This window comes from Pseudopipra pipra, chromosome 5 (assembly GCF_036250125.1).
Source record: "Pseudopipra pipra isolate bDixPip1 chromosome 5, bDixPip1.hap1, whole genome shotgun sequence".
NCBI classification, from domain to species: Eukaryota; Metazoa; Chordata; class Aves; order Passeriformes; family Pipridae; genus Pseudopipra; species Pseudopipra pipra.
The window spans coordinates 48666387-48683609 of NC_087553.1; the positions used below are offsets into that span (position 1 = coordinate 48666387).

Below are 17223 nucleotides of genomic sequence, written 5' to 3' on the forward strand. Positions count from 1 at the left end.
TGCTCTGATAAGGGAAAGTTTGGTTTGGGGTGGGGTGGTTTGTTGGTTAGTTGGTTGGTTTTCGGTTTGTTTTTTTTTGTTTGTCCTCTCTCCTTCAAGTTTCTGGTTACAGCAGAACCTATTCCAGAAAATTTATATAGACAAATGAGTTTTACCTTCTAAGTTATCCTTTTTTCCCCTCAAATAATCAATTACGTAACAACTTGCTTGGCTTATAGAACTGATCACTGACTCCAAATCAAGGTCTTCAACTGAAATCTGCAGTATGATGAACATGTGTTGTCAGTGTCACACAAGTGAAGAAGAAACTTCTGATCCTTGAACTAGAAGCAGCTGTTTGCTTGTGTGTGCCCAGACCAAGTCTGTCCCCTTTGAGTTAAACTGTTCCCTGGCCTCTCCCGTGGCTTCTGGGTAGTCACCTTTGGCATCCTTTGCCCATGTAAAGGAACACATTTGATAGTTTCCTGTCCAGTATTTCTACAGCACTTCCTGGCAGGTGGCCAAGCATGTGGTTGCCCTTTCCCCTGTTACACAGTAGCTGCCAACCATAGTGACCAGGATGGCTTCCAGGAGATATTGGAGGAAAGACGGGCTGTTTTGCTGCCCTGCAGAGATCGAATGGGTTTGTAGACCTTTTCAAGCTTAAAACTGGAGAGGCCTGGGTCCTTGTCTTACAGTTACGTTGGTGTCAGGACTCTTTTGGGAATGGAAGTGAGGGGGTTTTTTTCTGGCTTGCAGATCCTTATTTAGAGGAAGGACTTCTCGGAGACTCCCAGAGAAAAGTAGTGAGCTGTTACATCTCTGTTGCTGGCCCAGCTACTCACACTGGGCAGCGGCAGAGCTTCACAGAGGAGCTATAAGTCAGGTTTATTCTCTCGGTTTCCTGAAAGATGTGTTTATTGTCAGTTTAAAGGAGTTCAGAATTTTAGACATAGAATGGCTTCAGAAGGCATTTATTATTTTGAGCTGCAGTCCCTCTGTGTAAGCATCAGCAGCCTGTCAGTGCAGCATGCTGTAACATTACCTTCTGCAACATCAGCAAGGAAAAAAGTGATCAAAAGAACTGTTGGCAAAGGAGCAATTACAGTACTCACCAACAGTTCCTCAGAATTTAATCTCTAAAAAACTAAGGATGGCATATAAATTAGTCCACCCCGTGATAATGTCCCACTTGAATTTGTAAGGCACATGGGAGAAGGAGGAAAAGATGTTGGTTTTTCTAGTATATGCCTTTAAAATACTCATGACTACAATACTGTAGATATGACTCTTCTGCATAGCAAACTGGTTGCTCATAGCTACAGTGTCATAGATATGACTCTTCTGCATAGCAAATGAGTTTTAAACAGGCATTAAACCTAAAAGGTTTGGCACTAACCTAAAGGTCAGTGAAATATTGATCATTAGTAACAAACCTCATTCTCATGACTCCAATATAATAAAAAAGAGCTGTGTATGTGCTGATTTCTTTTTTAGCAGTTCTATATTGTGAAGTCAGTACACTTAGCCAAGTTGAATGCTAAATATAGACTGAAAGGGGCAGTCTGTTTCATAGCTGTCTTTATGGGTCCTGCAGGACTCAACAGGTTCCTATGGGTCTAAAAGTAGAGAGAAGAACTGCAGAACAAGTTTTCTTCATGTGATTTTCACTGGCTGATTTCTTCCATACTGGCACATTAACTGAATATAATTATGTCGTAAGTAATGTTTCATTCTGCTAGTTTTTAACCTTTTAGATTTTATTTATTTTTTTTCTGTGAAGAATTTTCAGTGTGTTCTCATTCTACGTTCTAATTTTACCACAACAGCTTAAAAAGAAATTTAAAAGTTGGATTGGAGAAAAAGTCTTTAAGTACAAGATAAAGTGAATCTCAAAACCTCAGTGTTTACATTAGTTTGTTGGGAAAATAATCAATACTTTTGGCCAGTGACACTGATGTATGTATCCTTTCTCCTTTGTTTGTCAATGGAATCAAACAAATCTAGTATAAACTTTGTTGCATTAATAATGGTTATTTTCCCTGTGGTTACATGCACAAATGCTTAAAAATTAATAGTAAATGCAGAAACATATAATTCGTACCACTAATGAATCTTATTACAGCTCAAGTTGTTAAGAAGAGTCTTCCCTGAAGTTGCAGGGAGGTACTAATCAAAGTACCCAAGAGAAACAACTGCTCTTCAGAAGCTAAAAATAACCAAAGGCCTTTGTGCACAGGGTGGTAACTTTCAGCATGCTGTTCAAATGCAGGGCTCCGTAGTGATTGCAGTTGGCTACGGATGTGCACGTGGGGAGAGAGCAGAGCAGAGCCAGTGCTGGGGGGAACGTGGTTCGCAGACTGTGCTGCCTGGCACCACGTAATGTTCTAGAGGAAGGACAGTGGACACAGCCATCTGTCCTGAAGTTACTGCTGCACACCTAAACGTCATATGCTAGGTAAGGCTAACCCCTACTATGCCAGCTTTTCTACCTTTTCTTTATATTTTGAAGCAACAGGTCTGAACAGAGTAAAAAAAATAAGGTGTAATCTTTTCTTACATGCTATTAAACAGAAATATGAAAGTATCCATGTAGTCCTGTCAACCTCCACTAGCAGAAGAACAAGCCCCATTGTCAGGAGTGCTTTAAGTGCTTAGTCTTCAGACTTATTGAGGCAAACACTCAGGGCTTTATTTCTCAGACTTTAGGTTTTTAATTTAAGTGCTATACTAGGAATCTGGTCACACTGTGTTCTGTATTGTTCGGAGAAGGAAAGAAAGTCAGAAGCACATCAGGAGGGCAGTTCAACCCATCTAGGATTCAGAAATCACCCCTGGGTGCTTAACAGCCTTCATCAATGGTTTGCATCCCATGAAGTGCTGATTTATGTTGGCAGGTAAAATTGAACTTGGGAGCTTTGATAAAGTACTAAATGGTAAGATGTATTGTACTCCAAATCTAAACTAATCTCTGTGAGCTCCCCCCTTACATTCACTGGCAAGAAAAAGGTACATTTAGGCTGCAATTCTAAGTTCAAAAAGATGTATCTTAGAATAAGAGGAATATTACCTGGAGGAATGTATTTTTCTTCAATAATTACAGAGGGAGTTTTCAGTGACAAGTGTAGTCAAACCTGCCTACTTAGAGCATCTGCATCTCCTTATGGCTAGAACTGTTGTTTGTTTCTAGGAGGCATTTTTGGAATCAGAGTTGCATAAAGAAAACCAAAAGACTGATAAGGAATAATGTGCAATTCACAGAGGAGCCTCCTTAGGTATTGCTTCTTTTCTATATACATTATTCCTTCAAAACTGTATTTATATAAAAAATCATTCACTGAGTTCATGCACCCAGACTCTACAGAGAAACTGGTTTTGCAGTTTGGGCCTCATCCAGTGCTTTTTTTAAAACAAGGAGTATTAGTCTGAAGAAAAGGCTTTGCCATCAACCTTTGCTTTATCCAGAATTTGTCCAGTTTAGAAGACTAATTTTTCTGTTCCATTTTTCACAAATAATAACTCACAGTATTATTCTAAGGTGTATAAGCAGACAAATATTCTTGCTGCTTATCTCGTATACCCATACCTGATTTCTCTGTCTTATCTCTAAATTATTTGATGCTGAAAGCAGAGGACCTGAGTGACATCCTTCCTGTCAGTGAAGGTTTGTCTTTCACTGTTGTCAGAATCTCACCCTACCTCTTACCTCACCAAACCAAAGGGTTATACAACTGAGTGAGTACCATTCAAATCAATGCTGGAGCCAATCAGGCTGATTTTTCTCTCTCTTTCCCCACACACATGCATATGGGTATGTATGCATAAGTATACACGTGCACAAGCACAATGTAGAAACTAAATGCTATATTCATCAAAGATCTCCAAGAATAAACAAGTGCTATGTACTGAGTTATCCTTGCCTTCAAGTAAGTGTGCTGGTCCTTCAAATTCCTTTATTTTAAGGGTTGTTTAGGCTGCTCAGTGTTTCCTTAGAACAGGACACCAACTGTTACCAGTTATTTCCCATATCCATGTGTTAAATTACCTTTTAAATTATTTACCTTAGATACAATGGAGAGGCCTTCCTTGGAAATTAACCTGCCTGATACGCATGAAGAAGGAAAGCTTTATGTAGTTGATTCCTTAAACAACCTAAACAAGCTAAACGTTTGTCCAGATGAATCCCAGCATTCACTAGGTAGGTATGATAGGTTATGCTCTATGCTTTTCCATATACACAATCCACATTATGTGTCACTGATGACAACAGGCCAATATGTATGTCAAGCTCTTTACTGAAAAAAATGTAAGAAAAAGATTGAAAATGGCCTAATTTGGACGGATCAGATAATGATTTAGCTATCCCTGCTGACTATTTAAGTTATTAGGTTCTTGAAAATCCTTGCATTTTGCTAGGGATTCACTGTCAAGCCTGAACTTATTTTCCATCTCCACTGGGGTTTATGAGGTGATCCCTTGCAGGATAATGTCTCTAGTAATGCTCAACATACACCTACTACATAAATAGCATTGTAACTCTTTCCAAGCACTAAAATTCACACATGGCAATAGAAGTACCAGAGAATTTCTGTTCATTCCTTTAAGACACATCTCCTAGAGACTCAGACCAGTTATCTGAAATATCCCATGACACTTTTAAGCATTTTACTTCACAGACTTTCTATACTTACAGTTTCAGATATGGCTCCTACACTTCTACTGGTTTAACATTATTTATTAAATTAATTAACAAGAATATTTTTACTCGTGATAACTATAATAATATATTATAGTTATATATATATATATATATACAATATATTTCAGTTCTTTGTGACCTGAAAATATCTTAAAACCTGGAGCTCTTCAGCAGCATTCCACATAACGATATTTGAATCTGCTTTTATTTCCCTTATTATAATGGCAAATTTGGCTGAAGAAATCTAGAGATCAACAACTATGAAATTAGTTTCAAATGGCCGTAACTTAATTATGCTTCTTGTTATGGGACTTAAATACCTTCTCCTTACATCTGTTTCCAAGTCCTCTATATTTTCCTAATGCAACTAGGTTGCATTAGGTGTTGGTTTCTGCATTTAATGCAAATATGTTAGACATAAAGTACTTAATTCTCATATGCAGATTATCTTGATATTGTAAGTAAAAAATGAGACAATGGCATACCTTGGTTTTAATGTCAAAGAAACTCCTTTTGGTGTAACTGTTTCACTCTCTTTTGCAATTTTTATTAGACAGTATTGTTTACTTTTCAGGTAAATATACAAGGTTCTGTGGAATCATATATGGTTCTCTGGAATAATTGCATGCATGGTCCTCCCTATATTTCAGCAGTAAATAAAGGTAGCCTAATATGTATTTTATTCATAAATTTGTAAAGTGCTTTGGTTCCTTCTAGTATTTTCTTTTAAAATACTTTTTAAGCTTGGAGGTTCTGTAGATATCTTATCTCAACAATTAAATACATAAAATCACTTTTTCACAGTCCTTACCTGCCTTATTCAGCAGCATAAAATTCTGGTTCTCTTGCCAGAAAATCAGAGAGATGTAAAAAGCTATTTAAACTGTATATACACTTTGACTGCATCAGTAAGAGCAAAGCAGTAATTTCTTTATGTTTTAGATGATTAAATGTTCCCACTGTTTGCTGTTTGGCAAGAATGTGTGTTCACCAATTCCACACAACACTGCAGTCTGGGATGTTGAGCCTGATGAAATAGTAAGAAGCACTCATTAGGCAGAGCTTAGACCATTTTTGAGACCTCTACTGATAGCTTAGTATGCTTGACAAGCAGCAGTAGCAGGCCCCACCCATCCTTATTATTCTGATTAGAAAGCAATATTGGTGCAGGCACTTACTATATGGTGCATTTGTTATGAATGCTAAGGAAATAACAATAGAACCTCAAAACCCAAATATGAAAACATTCCAGCTTACTCAGAGGCAGGAGCGTGTTAAACACAATACAGAAAATTAGATATACTCCCAGAGATCTTCTACTAGCTCAGTGGATTGCTCAGCCCCAGGTTGGGTCATTATTATAGTGCTGTAATGGCATATGCAACCTTCCCTCAGTTTTATTGCTACAGGCTCAGTTGCAAAGACGTCAGAGATTTCCACCAGCTGAAACAAGTACACAATTTAGAAGTATATTTTTCACAGATGCACATGCTATTCTCCCTTTCAGAAGACAGCAATTACAGGAGGATAAATTATAGTATTTTGCATGTAATTTTAGTATATATGAGACTGACATGAAAATGAAATTCCATTAGCTTCCTCCTCCCCCCAAACAGAAGATAAAACTAAATCTTAGTAAGTAGTTACAGTAGTATGTAAACTTGACATTAAATGAATCTATCTCAAGTATACAATTTTTATATTCACATGAATTTCCACATGGTATTCACTTGTTATCTTTGGGCTTTATTGCCACCTCACATTTGATTGCAACTGTTTCTATGAGAGAAACTACTTACTTTCCCTATGCACAACATGTTCTTTAAATAGCAATAAACTGGCTTGTTGAGCTGATTTGAGGGCACCATTGCAGCTGCTTTTCCTTTTTTTCCCCTCATTCTTCCCATGCTTAAAGGATGACATATGTATTCCATATGAAAGTCTGTTCATATGGCAACTGGGAGAATAGGTACCTCATTACTTACTGGAATGAAACCAACAAATCCTAAAGACAGTCAAGACCTACATTTATCCTATCCAACATCAGGAGCTTAACTGAGGTGCTTAGTTTGGGAGATTAATCATCCCAGATATACTTCTATCATCAAAGAGAAAAAGAAGCAAATCTAGAGGATGAATGTGTAGGATGAATCCATACCTTGGTTTTCAATATGAATTTTTCTCTCTTCTCTTCTGAAAAGATTAAGTCCATTCAAGCCCTTAGAAAGCTTTCGGATAGAAACTTCATTGCAGCCTTTGTACATGTAAAACAGCTGTAAAACTCTGAACCATAAAACAGGTCAACTTCAACAAAACAGTGTATTTCATCAACAGAAATATTTTTCTTGAATATGTTCTAGCAGCTATAACAGATGTATTAGTTTTTATATTTCCAAATTCAAGATGAGTACATAAAGTTGGTTTCTTTCCTTCTCATGCAATATCACTGGAAATAAAATCTGTTGGCCAAAATTATAATGTATTCTGCATCATTTCATGAAGCCAGAAGCATTTTGTCATGTTTGTCTTAACCAACTTTAGCAAACTTTATCACCAAATGATTTGTCATCTCTTAACAGATGAGGAGGAGAACACTGGTGGCACTGGAGAAAACACGGCGGGGAGCAACACAGGAAATCAGTGTTTGTTCTTCATCACTTTTATTCTTACTTTGATCATCAGTTTGGCACTTGTTTCATTTGTAATATTCTTAATAAGTAAGTAAACCAAAGACTGGTTCTTAAAAATGTAGGGCCAATGGGAAAAAGAACTTTGATGATACATGTCATGACACCTTATGACATGCTACTGCTATATTTGCATGGTCAAAGGTTTTGGCTGCTTATGGGCAGTGAGTCCTGGTCCTGGGGGCAGAAGCACAGGCAAACAACTCACTCTCTGAGCTAAAAGGCACAATTTTATTCTTCAACAGCTGTGAAGAATTTAGATCAGGGGGCTTATACTGTGTTGCTAAAAATGCTGACTGGAAATGAAATTTAAATTTAAAGGTGATTGTATGGCAGTGAGGTACTTTGACAATGTGCCTTTCACTCCTTTACAGATAAAACTCAGTATTGGTGTCATTCCACTGAAACTGGAATTACACTCAGAGTAACACTTAAATGAGGCTACCTGAAGGAGGACCTGAGGGTTGTCATCTAAGCACTGATTGGAAGTTTGTTTGGAACTAAGAAAATCTCAAAAATAAGGAAAAAAAAATTAGATAACATATATGAAGATTTGCATGTAGAATTGAGCCTGTAGACATCATTTCTGTTCCACTTTGTTAGGACTGATCGGGTGGGCTTAGCGAAACACATGGCTGCAAGTGAATGTGGTTTATGGAGCCCTTGTCATCATGGGGCTTTCTGAGTAATAGTATTGAACAGAATATGAGGTGCATTATTTTAATTTAAAAGTCTATTTTGTATGAATTGGAATCCATGCAAAATCAAGATTTCTTATATCCTGTAGTGGGGAATTTACTGGAACATAGCAAAAATCTTAATTTTCCTTTTTGAACAGGAAATTCTAACGCTAACTAAATTTTCTTACAGGCACTCAAAGAATGGAATATAAGACAAGTAAAGAACGCAAAGTAGATTTTAAGTGATGTGACTGTAAAATCCTAACTGAAATACCTTATACTTGAATTTCAGATTTATTTAATAGGGAGCTGCCTGAAGTAGAGCCCTGGTATAGAAAAATGAGTAACGTGCTACTCTAGTAAAAGAATGATAAAGTAACAGTGAAAAGCCTTCTTACAGGAATCAAAGCACTTTGCTTGGGCTCAGGTTGGTGGAGGCCTGTGGTTTTTGAAACTGATTTCCAGTGGTGTTTCAGTTTATATATGTTATGTTGTATAATCTGAGATTATGTTTGCAATCCACATACATAGATTCATTTAGCGTTGACACTATTAGACTTAAGCTTCAAAACCCATGGGTAAATTCTGTTAACTTCAGAAGGCCAAAACAAAAATAGCTCTGGCACATTTGTTTGCTAGGGGAGGCTGGCCTCCAAATGCCAATCCTTGCAAGAATTTTCCTTTAATTTAAAAGATTAAGAAATCCAGTGATGTGGCTGTAGTTTGCTTTCCTTTTTTTTTTTTTTTGCTCCTGTGATACAATTAGTGCAGTAATTGTACTTTTAGAGAACTACATGCACATACTGACCACAAATAGGATCTTGGAGCTCCTAAATAAGACATTTTCCTGGGGAAACTAATGGAATAGATATGCTCCTGAAGACTGCAGAATTATCTGAGCCATAGTTTATTTTATTACACTGCACTAAAGTGAAAAAAAACCCAAAACAGAAAATAAACAATTAAAGAATGTAGTGATCAGGTAAACCTATCAAATGTATAACTTCTTATCATTAGGTTCTGCAGTTGTTTTCCTGGTTAATATTTTTGTTCACCATAATTCCCTACAAACTCTCACAGGAATGCAAGTGAGGGTAGTGATTCTCTTGACTTAAATGTTACCAATTTAATGTGGTACATTTTCCTTTTCAAGTTCAAACTAGAAACAAGATGGACCAAATATCAAGCAGACTACTATCTGAAAAGAAGAACATAGAAGAGCTGAAGAAAATTAACAATATTTTATTAAAGCATCTAAATCAATCAGGAATTAAGGATAAGTCTTCTGATCTTCATGATTACCTATTAACCCACGCTGAACTCAAAGTCCCTGGAGAATAGATTTTCTTTGGAATGAAATTTAGCATATTCATGACTCAGATATTTTTACATATGTCACACAGGTTGCTTAAACATTCTGATATGGTCACCGGAGCATTGGAAAAGCCAACTGAATGAAAAATATTAGAAAATAATATTTTATCCTGGTTTATTTGGACGTAGATTTTTAAAACTAAGCCCATAGGAGTCACAATAAACAACAGATTGTCAACAATTTGGGGCAAGAGTTCTGGATTCCTTGTGTATTGTAAATTGCAGGGGTAAGGGCCTAGTTTTACTTTAAATGTAAGTGAATGATTACAGAAAATCATGATTTCTATTCACATGATTCCAGCATGACCTTGTTCACTTAATCATTCTCCTGTTTCTTTGGTACAAGTTTTGTGTTTATTTTAATATTGTTTGTATTTAAGGATAACTTTGGATTTCATAACTTATAAATAAATTCATTTCTGCCATAGAGCTCCGTGGGTTTCCTTTCTGTCCATTTAAATACACTGACTTACTACTCTTTTTGTGGAAAACCTCTAAACCGGAATAATAACAAACCCTTTCATAACATGCCATATTCAGCCCAAAATTGACCGAGTGGGTGTCCTATTGTCTTACATGAAAAATGGGTTTAGAGGACTCAGTCTGTTAATTTCATAACATCATCATAGCAAACCCATCTCACAGCAATGCTAATATGCTGTACTTGCAATCTGAGGGAAGTTTCTGGGTGAAGGCCAAGTGTTTTTATGAAGTTATGTGGGAAAAATGCTACATGTTCTTGTATTCTTCCCTATACTTTCTGTTGGCTACTATCAGAGAAGGGCCAGGTGAAATATGGTTGGAACCTTCATGGTTTTAAAGTGGAGCAATACCTCAGAGGGTGAAAGGAGCCGACACTTTCTCACTCTGAATTTACACAGTTGTGGAGACCAACATCTGAAAGTGTGAACCCATAAGAGACTGGTGCTTTGTCATTTTAGTATTCAGAACCTGCTACTGGAACATACATTATGAAGGCACCTCCAATATCAATAAATAAATTGGTTACTCCCATCATGACGGTGTGATGGCAGCTGACACTATGGAATATGTCCAACATCTTTTAGTTTGAGTTCTTCTTCTCATCCAATTCTTTCTTATCTCTTCTGGACAATTTTACAAAAAAATTCACCAAAGTCAACAGCTTGCACTGCAGTCTCCTTTTCCAGAATGAATGACAGTCCTTTCTGTGATGACTATTTCATTGTCTACAACAAAGTGAAGAACTCAGTCCAGGAGACTTTCGTGGTATCACTCGACTTGGATTTGCCCAGCAATTCTTTTCCTTTTATTAGGAGGGCTTTGCTTTACACCTATGTTTTACATTATCTTCTTTCATTTTCCTGATGTATTACTGTCAAATTATTCACATGAAAACCATGAAGTTCCATTTTAAGAGTTTATTACTCCTGCTTTTAATTCACAGCTGTAGTTGTAATTATCTCCTCTAGGCACCTCAAATAGTTTTTATAAAGATGACTCAAATATAGCTACCAGGGAATGATAAAAATGATGTAGAAAAGTTGTAAGGAATATCTTTCTGTAAATGCTGTTAAATGACAAAAGAAACACTATCTTAAGACTAAAAACATGACACTTGTAGTGTTGCTTCTCTGTTCTTCTCTGAGCTGTCATCTGCTTTTTAGTGACAGTACTAAGTTCTCATCTCTCCCACTCACATTGTAGCTACTGCAACTGCTCTCAAGTTCCTGCCTTGTACAGAGGAATTGATAGAACATTCACCCCCCTCCACCCATATCTTTAAATTGTAATATTCTTGTTAATCTGTCAGGAAAATAAGAACATGAACATGTAAAGGACCAAATGTGCCTTTTGGCACAGATATGCACACATATCTGTACCTGTGAGCCAGGGAGAAACAACTCCAGTATTTGGCACTCAGTGGCAATCTCAAACACATGGATTTCACCCTCATTTCCACTGCAGCTATCAGAGCAGTCTGTGTGGTCAAACAGAAACTGATACCAAGAGCCAATAGATTCTTTTTCTGGTAGGAGACTGTAAATAAAACGTGTCCTAGAGCAACAGCCCCCCAAGAAATGAAAGTTTCCTCATCTCTCTGATCTCGTTCTCAATTACTCTTAACATGGTTGTTCAATCAGTACTCATAATAAATCCACTTTTTCTGTTTCTGTTATTGATTAAAAGTGTTGGGGTTTTTTTCACTCCATGGTTTGATCCTCCAAGATGCTGAGTGCCCTCAACTGTGACCAGCTGGGGCATAACAATGTACAGGCATGCTCAGTATCATACAGGACTGACACCCCAGACCAACCTTTTCATATTTAATTGCTTCTTTGCTTGCAGTGATCAGCAACTGAGATCGGTGACTGAAAAAGTGCAAAGGTCCAAGGCTCATCCTGTTAGTGCTGCTGAAACACAGTTGTTGTTGGACACACTTGCAGTCAAGGAAGACATGGGGCAGCACTGCTTACAGCTGCTTATGGCTTCTCAGATCAAGTAACCAATACCCATTCACAGTCAGAACTGCTTCTATATGAGAGTTCAGATGGCTGCCTTGACAGCAGAGTACCACAATCCCTCCATCAACACTTTCTGGAGTACTCCCTAAGCGGAAACAAGTAGTGGCTCCTTTAGGGGAACATTTCTTTCTAATCTACTGGCAGTGAAGTAGTCCCAAACAAACCAATACTGGACCTTTAAAATCTTTTACAAACTTGACCCTGAAGTGAATTTCAGCTCATTCCAGAGCCCCATAATTCATCTTGAATAAACAGCTAAGTGACTAGTGAACTCCAAGCTCCAACTGCATAACCACTGTGCTGTATGCGGATGTTACAATGTCTCCTGCAGACATGGGTAAGATCTCTGTTCTTGTATGGCTGCACATCTCAAGAACCTTTGCCATGTCTGGTATTACAACCACGAACAGGAGGAAGACAATCTGACAGTAACAGCTTCATCTTACAATAGTCACAATTGTTGTCCTCGATAGTACTGCTTCTTTCCTTTTTCTCTTATTTGCAGCCTGTAGAGGTATCTACACAGAGTGATTTGCCTTTTAGTATTTCTCTTAGTCCACTGCAAATGAAAAGGGTGCACAGAGGGTTCAGATAGATTTAATAACATGCCACTGACACTCATGTGCTGCAAGTACTATCACTGCTGAAATGACAACATGGTTTCAGGAAATTTTCTGCTGAATAAACCCGGACAGTAGTAGAGAAATGCTGGTAAGCAAATATAAACACTTAGAAGACTTAACCAAGAAAATACCTCCAGCTTCCATCAAAGGCATCATCATGCCAGTCCCTGAAGTGTTGGCTGAATTTTTAGGTGGCTGGTAGCATCAACAGACAAAATACTTTCTTCCCCTGGTTAGCTTGGTGAGAAATTCATTCCTTTGTTCCAGACATCCACAACAGTCCACGTTCTTGTTAACCTCAAACCATCAGACAGTATCTGACTATGTGAAACTAAATGTGGAGAGCCTATACAGTACTAAATAGGAGAGAGTTGGCTAGTGCAGACATTTGCTTGCCTTCCTTGGGGTCATGTTACCTTAGATTGCAGCCTTGTGCTAGTGGGATTAAGAGGAACATTCTTTTCAGTTAAGGAAAAAAAGGCACATTTGGTCCATTACATGTTAATGTTCTTATTTTCCTGACAGATTAACAAGAATACTACGATTTAAAGAGAGGGGTGAAGGGGGGGGGAATGTTCTATCAATTCCTCTGAGATTCATGAGAAATAGTAACACTAAGGCCAAAGAAGTTAGTCCTATTCAAGAACTCAATCAATCTTAGAATTCAAGAAAAGGCTTTTACAGACTGTTTCCGATCCTTTTTCTGGTTTCTGGGCCGCACTTCAGCAATCAAAATGCTATCCACGATTCACTGACGAGCCAGCAAAACCTCTGAATGGTAATGAGAACTTTCTAGTAGAAACAGTCACAGCACAGTGCTGCTGCTAATTTATCACTTTGAGGCAAACCACATTACACACAGCGGTGAAAGGACAATTTAAAAATCGATTGCCTGACAATTTGAATATCTATTAATAATTATGGGTTTGCTTTTTGAGCTCTGCACTGCTCATTTAATCTTAATATCTTCTTCACCACATAATCGACTTTGGAAAACAGTGTTTGTCTACAAGGTGATATAAAATGTTTAAACTCACAGACACCCTTTGCTCTTATGCAAAAGCTCATGGATAATTCATTAACTTCCCATTTTTAGGGTGTTCTTTTTTTAAAAGCTTTAGTTTTTTTCTTAAAGCAACACTGAAGCATTTTCCTCAGAAGACTTCTCTCTGAGTACTCAAAATTATATGGGTGGATATTCACCAGGAGCTGTAGTGATAGGATGTTCTGGGTTACACAGAAATTCTGGTATCTTTTCTCCAAATACGCCTTTTTGGTGTTTTGGTGCTTTGCCGCCTTTAGAGAGACTGAATGCTAGTGATTAATGACTCAAACTTTGGACCACCTGCAGTGACAGCCCAGGAGCTGTAACAGACTGGGCTATTGGTGCTGATGGCTTAATCAGCAAAGTGCTTTGTAACAATGTGCAGAGTGGACACCAGGCCAGGGGCTGCAAGTGTGCACATTTGACACCTCAGGCTACAAGCTGGGTGTTAAACAAGGTAAGGAAAGGGGCAAACCCTGTAAGATGGGGTAGTGTTTCTTTTTTCTTACGCAGATGATTCAGCTGTGATAAGTTCCTGGGACATTCACATTAAGCCTGAAGGTTCATCTCTTATTGACGTTCTGTTTAATATCTATCGATAATTTAGATGAGGAGATTCAGTCCATCATCAGAAAATTTGCAGATGACACTAAGTTGGGAGGGAATGTTGATCAGCTGGAAGGCAGGAGGGCTCTGCAGAGGGACCTGTACAGACTGGAGAGTTGGGCTGATTCCAACAGGATGAGGTTCAACAGGGCCAAGTGCCGGGTCCTGCACTTTGGCCACAACAACCCCATGCAGCACTACAGGCTGGGCACAGAGTGTCTGGAGAGCAGCCAGGCAGAAAGGGACCTGGGAGTGTGGATTGACAGGAAGCTGAATGTGAACCAGCAGTGTGCCCAGGTGGCCAAGAAGGCCAGTGGCATCCTGGCCTGGATCAGGAACAGTGTGGCCAACAGGTCCAGGGAAGTGGTTCTTCCCCTGTACTCAGCACTGGTGAGGCCACACCTGGAGTACTGTGTCCAGTTCTGGGCCCCTCAGTTCAGGAAGGATACTGAGGTGCTGGAGCAGGTCCAGAGAAGAGCAACAAGGCTGGTGAAGGGACTGAAGCTATGAGGAGAGGCTGAGGGAGCTGGGGTTGTTAGGCCTGGAGAAGAGGAGGCTCAGGGGAGACTTCATCACTCTCTGCAACTCCCTGAAAGGAGGTTGTAGCCAGGTGGGGGTCAGTCTCTTCTCCCAGGCAACCAGCAGCAGGACAAGAGGACATGATCTTAAGCTCTGCCAGGAGAGGTTTAGGTTGGATATTAGGAAGAAATTCTTTACAGAGAGGGTAATCAGACATTGCAATGGGCTGCTCAGGGAAGTGGTGGATTCTCCGTCCCTCAAGGTTTTTAAGATGAGACTGGATGTGGCACTTAGTGCCAAGGTCTGGTAACCACGGTGTTGGATCAAGGGTTGGGCTTGATGGTCTTGGAGGTCCTTTCCAACCCAGCTGATTCTATGATTCTATGATGAATCATAATGGACCATAATGAGCTCATAATGGACGTAAGAGAGAGCTGTAACATCTTAGAAAGTGTCAAAGACTCCTGAAGTATCCTGTGACTCACAGTATTACATCATCAAGCATAAAACTCCCCACTGCAGGGGAGGTGCCAGAGGCCTTCCCATCTGAGCCTGAGTTTTGGGGCTTCCCAGATCTCCCTGGACTTCTACCACCACCTCAGATCTGAATTGTGATCACCACTTCAACCAACAAACATGGAAATTGCAACAACTAAGTCTCATCACTGGATCTAACAGGTGTCTTACGGGTCCTTCCAGTCACCTGGGGGGTCTGCAGCCCTTCTCCGACTGCCTGTACCAGCACTGCAATCTCATTCCAGTGCCACGGAAGTGTCTGCCGGTATTGAATCCCATCTATCCACTGTTTCCTGCCAGCACTGACTCTCCCACCGTTCTTCCTGTTTTTCAGGTGTGGGGGAGGGGAACCATGTGGAAGGGTGGCCTTCTGCTCTCTGTGCTGTGGCCACATGTGTTTTTTCCAGGTAGGGAGGCCGGCTGCCATCTGATTTGGTCTGGAGGGCAGGGCTTGGGGAGTTTCTCCTCATCGGTTGGTTTAACCCAGTTTTATCAATATTGTTATTAGTATTTCTTCTTGGTAAAGAGTTATTTTTTCACTTTCATCTGGGCATATTTAGTCTGTCTCTGCATTGGAGAAAGCAGGGGTAGTGAATCCGAGGGAGGAAACTTTTGTCCAAGTTCTCTGCCCCTCCAAATTGTCTCAGACCAAGACATAGGACAACGAGTAATCGGTTCAAACTAAAGAAGGGAAATTTAGGTTAAATATACGGAAAAAATTCTTCACTGTGGGGGTGGTTAGGCATTGGGACAGGTTGCCAGGGAGGTTATGGATGCCCCATCCCTGGCAGTGTTTAAGGTTAGGCTGGATGGGGCATAGAGCCATCCGGTCCGGTGGAAGGTGTCCCTGGCAGGTGGTTGGAACTAGATGATCTATAAAGTGCCTTCCAACCCAAACCATGCTATGATTCCATGATTCTATATGTAGGTGATAACAACAATATTTTTATTGATTTTTTTTTTTAACAGAAGGTATATGGATTCTATTTCTTTTTGTGCATCATCAGTGACTGCCTGCCTGCCTGCCTCCTGGAGCAAGCTTTAAATCTAGACAATGGAGGACAAGTTTGCTACCTGTGAACCAGTAATAACAAACCCAGAAACTAATGATACTAATTTTAATAGAATTTCAGGTGTAGTTTTTTGGTTAAAAACAAACAAAACCAAAAAAAAAACCCAAAGAAACAACTTGTCTGTTCAGCTTATCATGGAGTATAAGGCAAGTTTTCTTAGAAATGCATCTCGTAGATGCTCACTAGTAAGATTTTGTTCAGATTAAAGTACCAGAGCTGCTACTTTGATCCCAAGCAGCTTTTGGATTGCACTTCTTGCTTGAGATGAATATGATGAGTCAATACTACAGCTCCCTGTGGTCGTAGTGTTCAGGTTCTGGCTTGAACTACATTCAGCTTCGTACAAAAATCTGCAGCTGGAGGGTCCCCAGCTATGGACAGCAAATGAGTCAGCTTGCTGAAGTGCACAGGGAGTGAATGAAATCCAGTGAACTGATTCAGCATCTATAAATAAATACTGATGGCCTCGCTTAAGGCCTCCTCCTTAAGGAACGGTGGTGCTGACAAGACATCGAGATAAGCTGATAAAAGAGGAAACAGCCCGAGTTTGAAAGCTCTTCCCTAACTCTGTTCATGGCTTTTGTGTCTTCCCCGAAGAGCCACCTACAGCCCACGCAGCTGCTTCGGGGCCTTTTATTGAGGCACCTGGGCAGAGGGGAGCGGCAGCCACTGGCCACGTCAGGCATTTCCTGGCAGGCGTGTTGGGAACATGTCATTCTCCCATTCCTGTGTCAGCAGTGCCCAGGGAGGGCCGAGAAGGGTCTCTGGGCGGCCAAGGGCCATCCCTGGCTGCCGCCGGGGCCGTGGGGCCCGCCGGGGCAGCGGAGGGATGCGGGAGGAGCCGGGGGTTGTCCGAGCCACCGCCGTGGGAAAGCGGTGCAGCTGGAAGGAGCGGGAAAGGGGCGTGGCGGGGCCCAC

At 39.9% G+C, this 17223-nt stretch overlaps 1 protein-coding gene and 1 long non-coding RNA gene across 4 annotated transcripts; both read left to right on the forward strand.

Annotated features, from left to right (window-relative positions):
- Window positions 1-638: 638 nt before the first annotated feature.
- On the forward strand, window positions 639-9846 carry LSMEM1 (leucine rich single-pass membrane protein 1). 3 transcript variants are annotated; one of them, XM_064655989.1, is made up of 5 exons: window positions 639-865; window positions 2252-2437; window positions 4046-4177; window positions 7258-7395; window positions 9199-9846. In XM_064655989.1, the coding sequence occupies exons 2-5, from the start codon at window positions 2431-2433 to the stop codon at window positions 9384-9386; spliced, it is 465 nt and encodes a 154-aa protein (XP_064512059.1). In that variant the 5' UTR covers window positions 639-865; window positions 2252-2430; the 3' UTR covers window positions 9387-9846. The 3 variants fall into 3 exon arrangements, with proteins under 3 accessions (XP_064512059.1, XP_064512061.1, XP_064512058.1); XM_064655988.1 differs by lacking the exon at window positions 639-865 and adding an exon at window positions 888-1697; XM_064655991.1 differs by lacking the exons at window positions 639-865; window positions 2252-2437 and adding an exon at window positions 886-1697.
- A 5258-nt stretch (window positions 9847-15104) lies between these two features.
- Window positions 15105-16359, forward strand: LOC135415292 (uncharacterized). The gene is made up of 3 exons (XR_010431058.1): window positions 15105-15394; window positions 15567-15639; window positions 16202-16359. It is a non-coding gene; the product is annotated as an uncharacterized LOC135415292 (long non-coding RNA).
- The last annotated feature ends 864 nt before the right edge of the window (window positions 16360-17223 follow it).

What these genes read in the sequence shown, in the direction of transcription:
- LSMEM1 (XM_064655989.1), top strand. An exon ending in TGAATCCCAGCATTCACTAG is followed by an intron (nt 4,178 to 7,257) that starts GTAGGTATGATA and finishes ATCTCTTAACAG; the next exon opens with ATGAGGAGGAGAACACTGGT. An exon ending in ATTTGTAATATTCTTAATAA is followed by an intron (nt 7,396 to 9,198) that starts GTAAGTAAACCA and finishes TTCCTTTTCAAG; the next exon opens with TTCAAACTAGAAACAAGATG.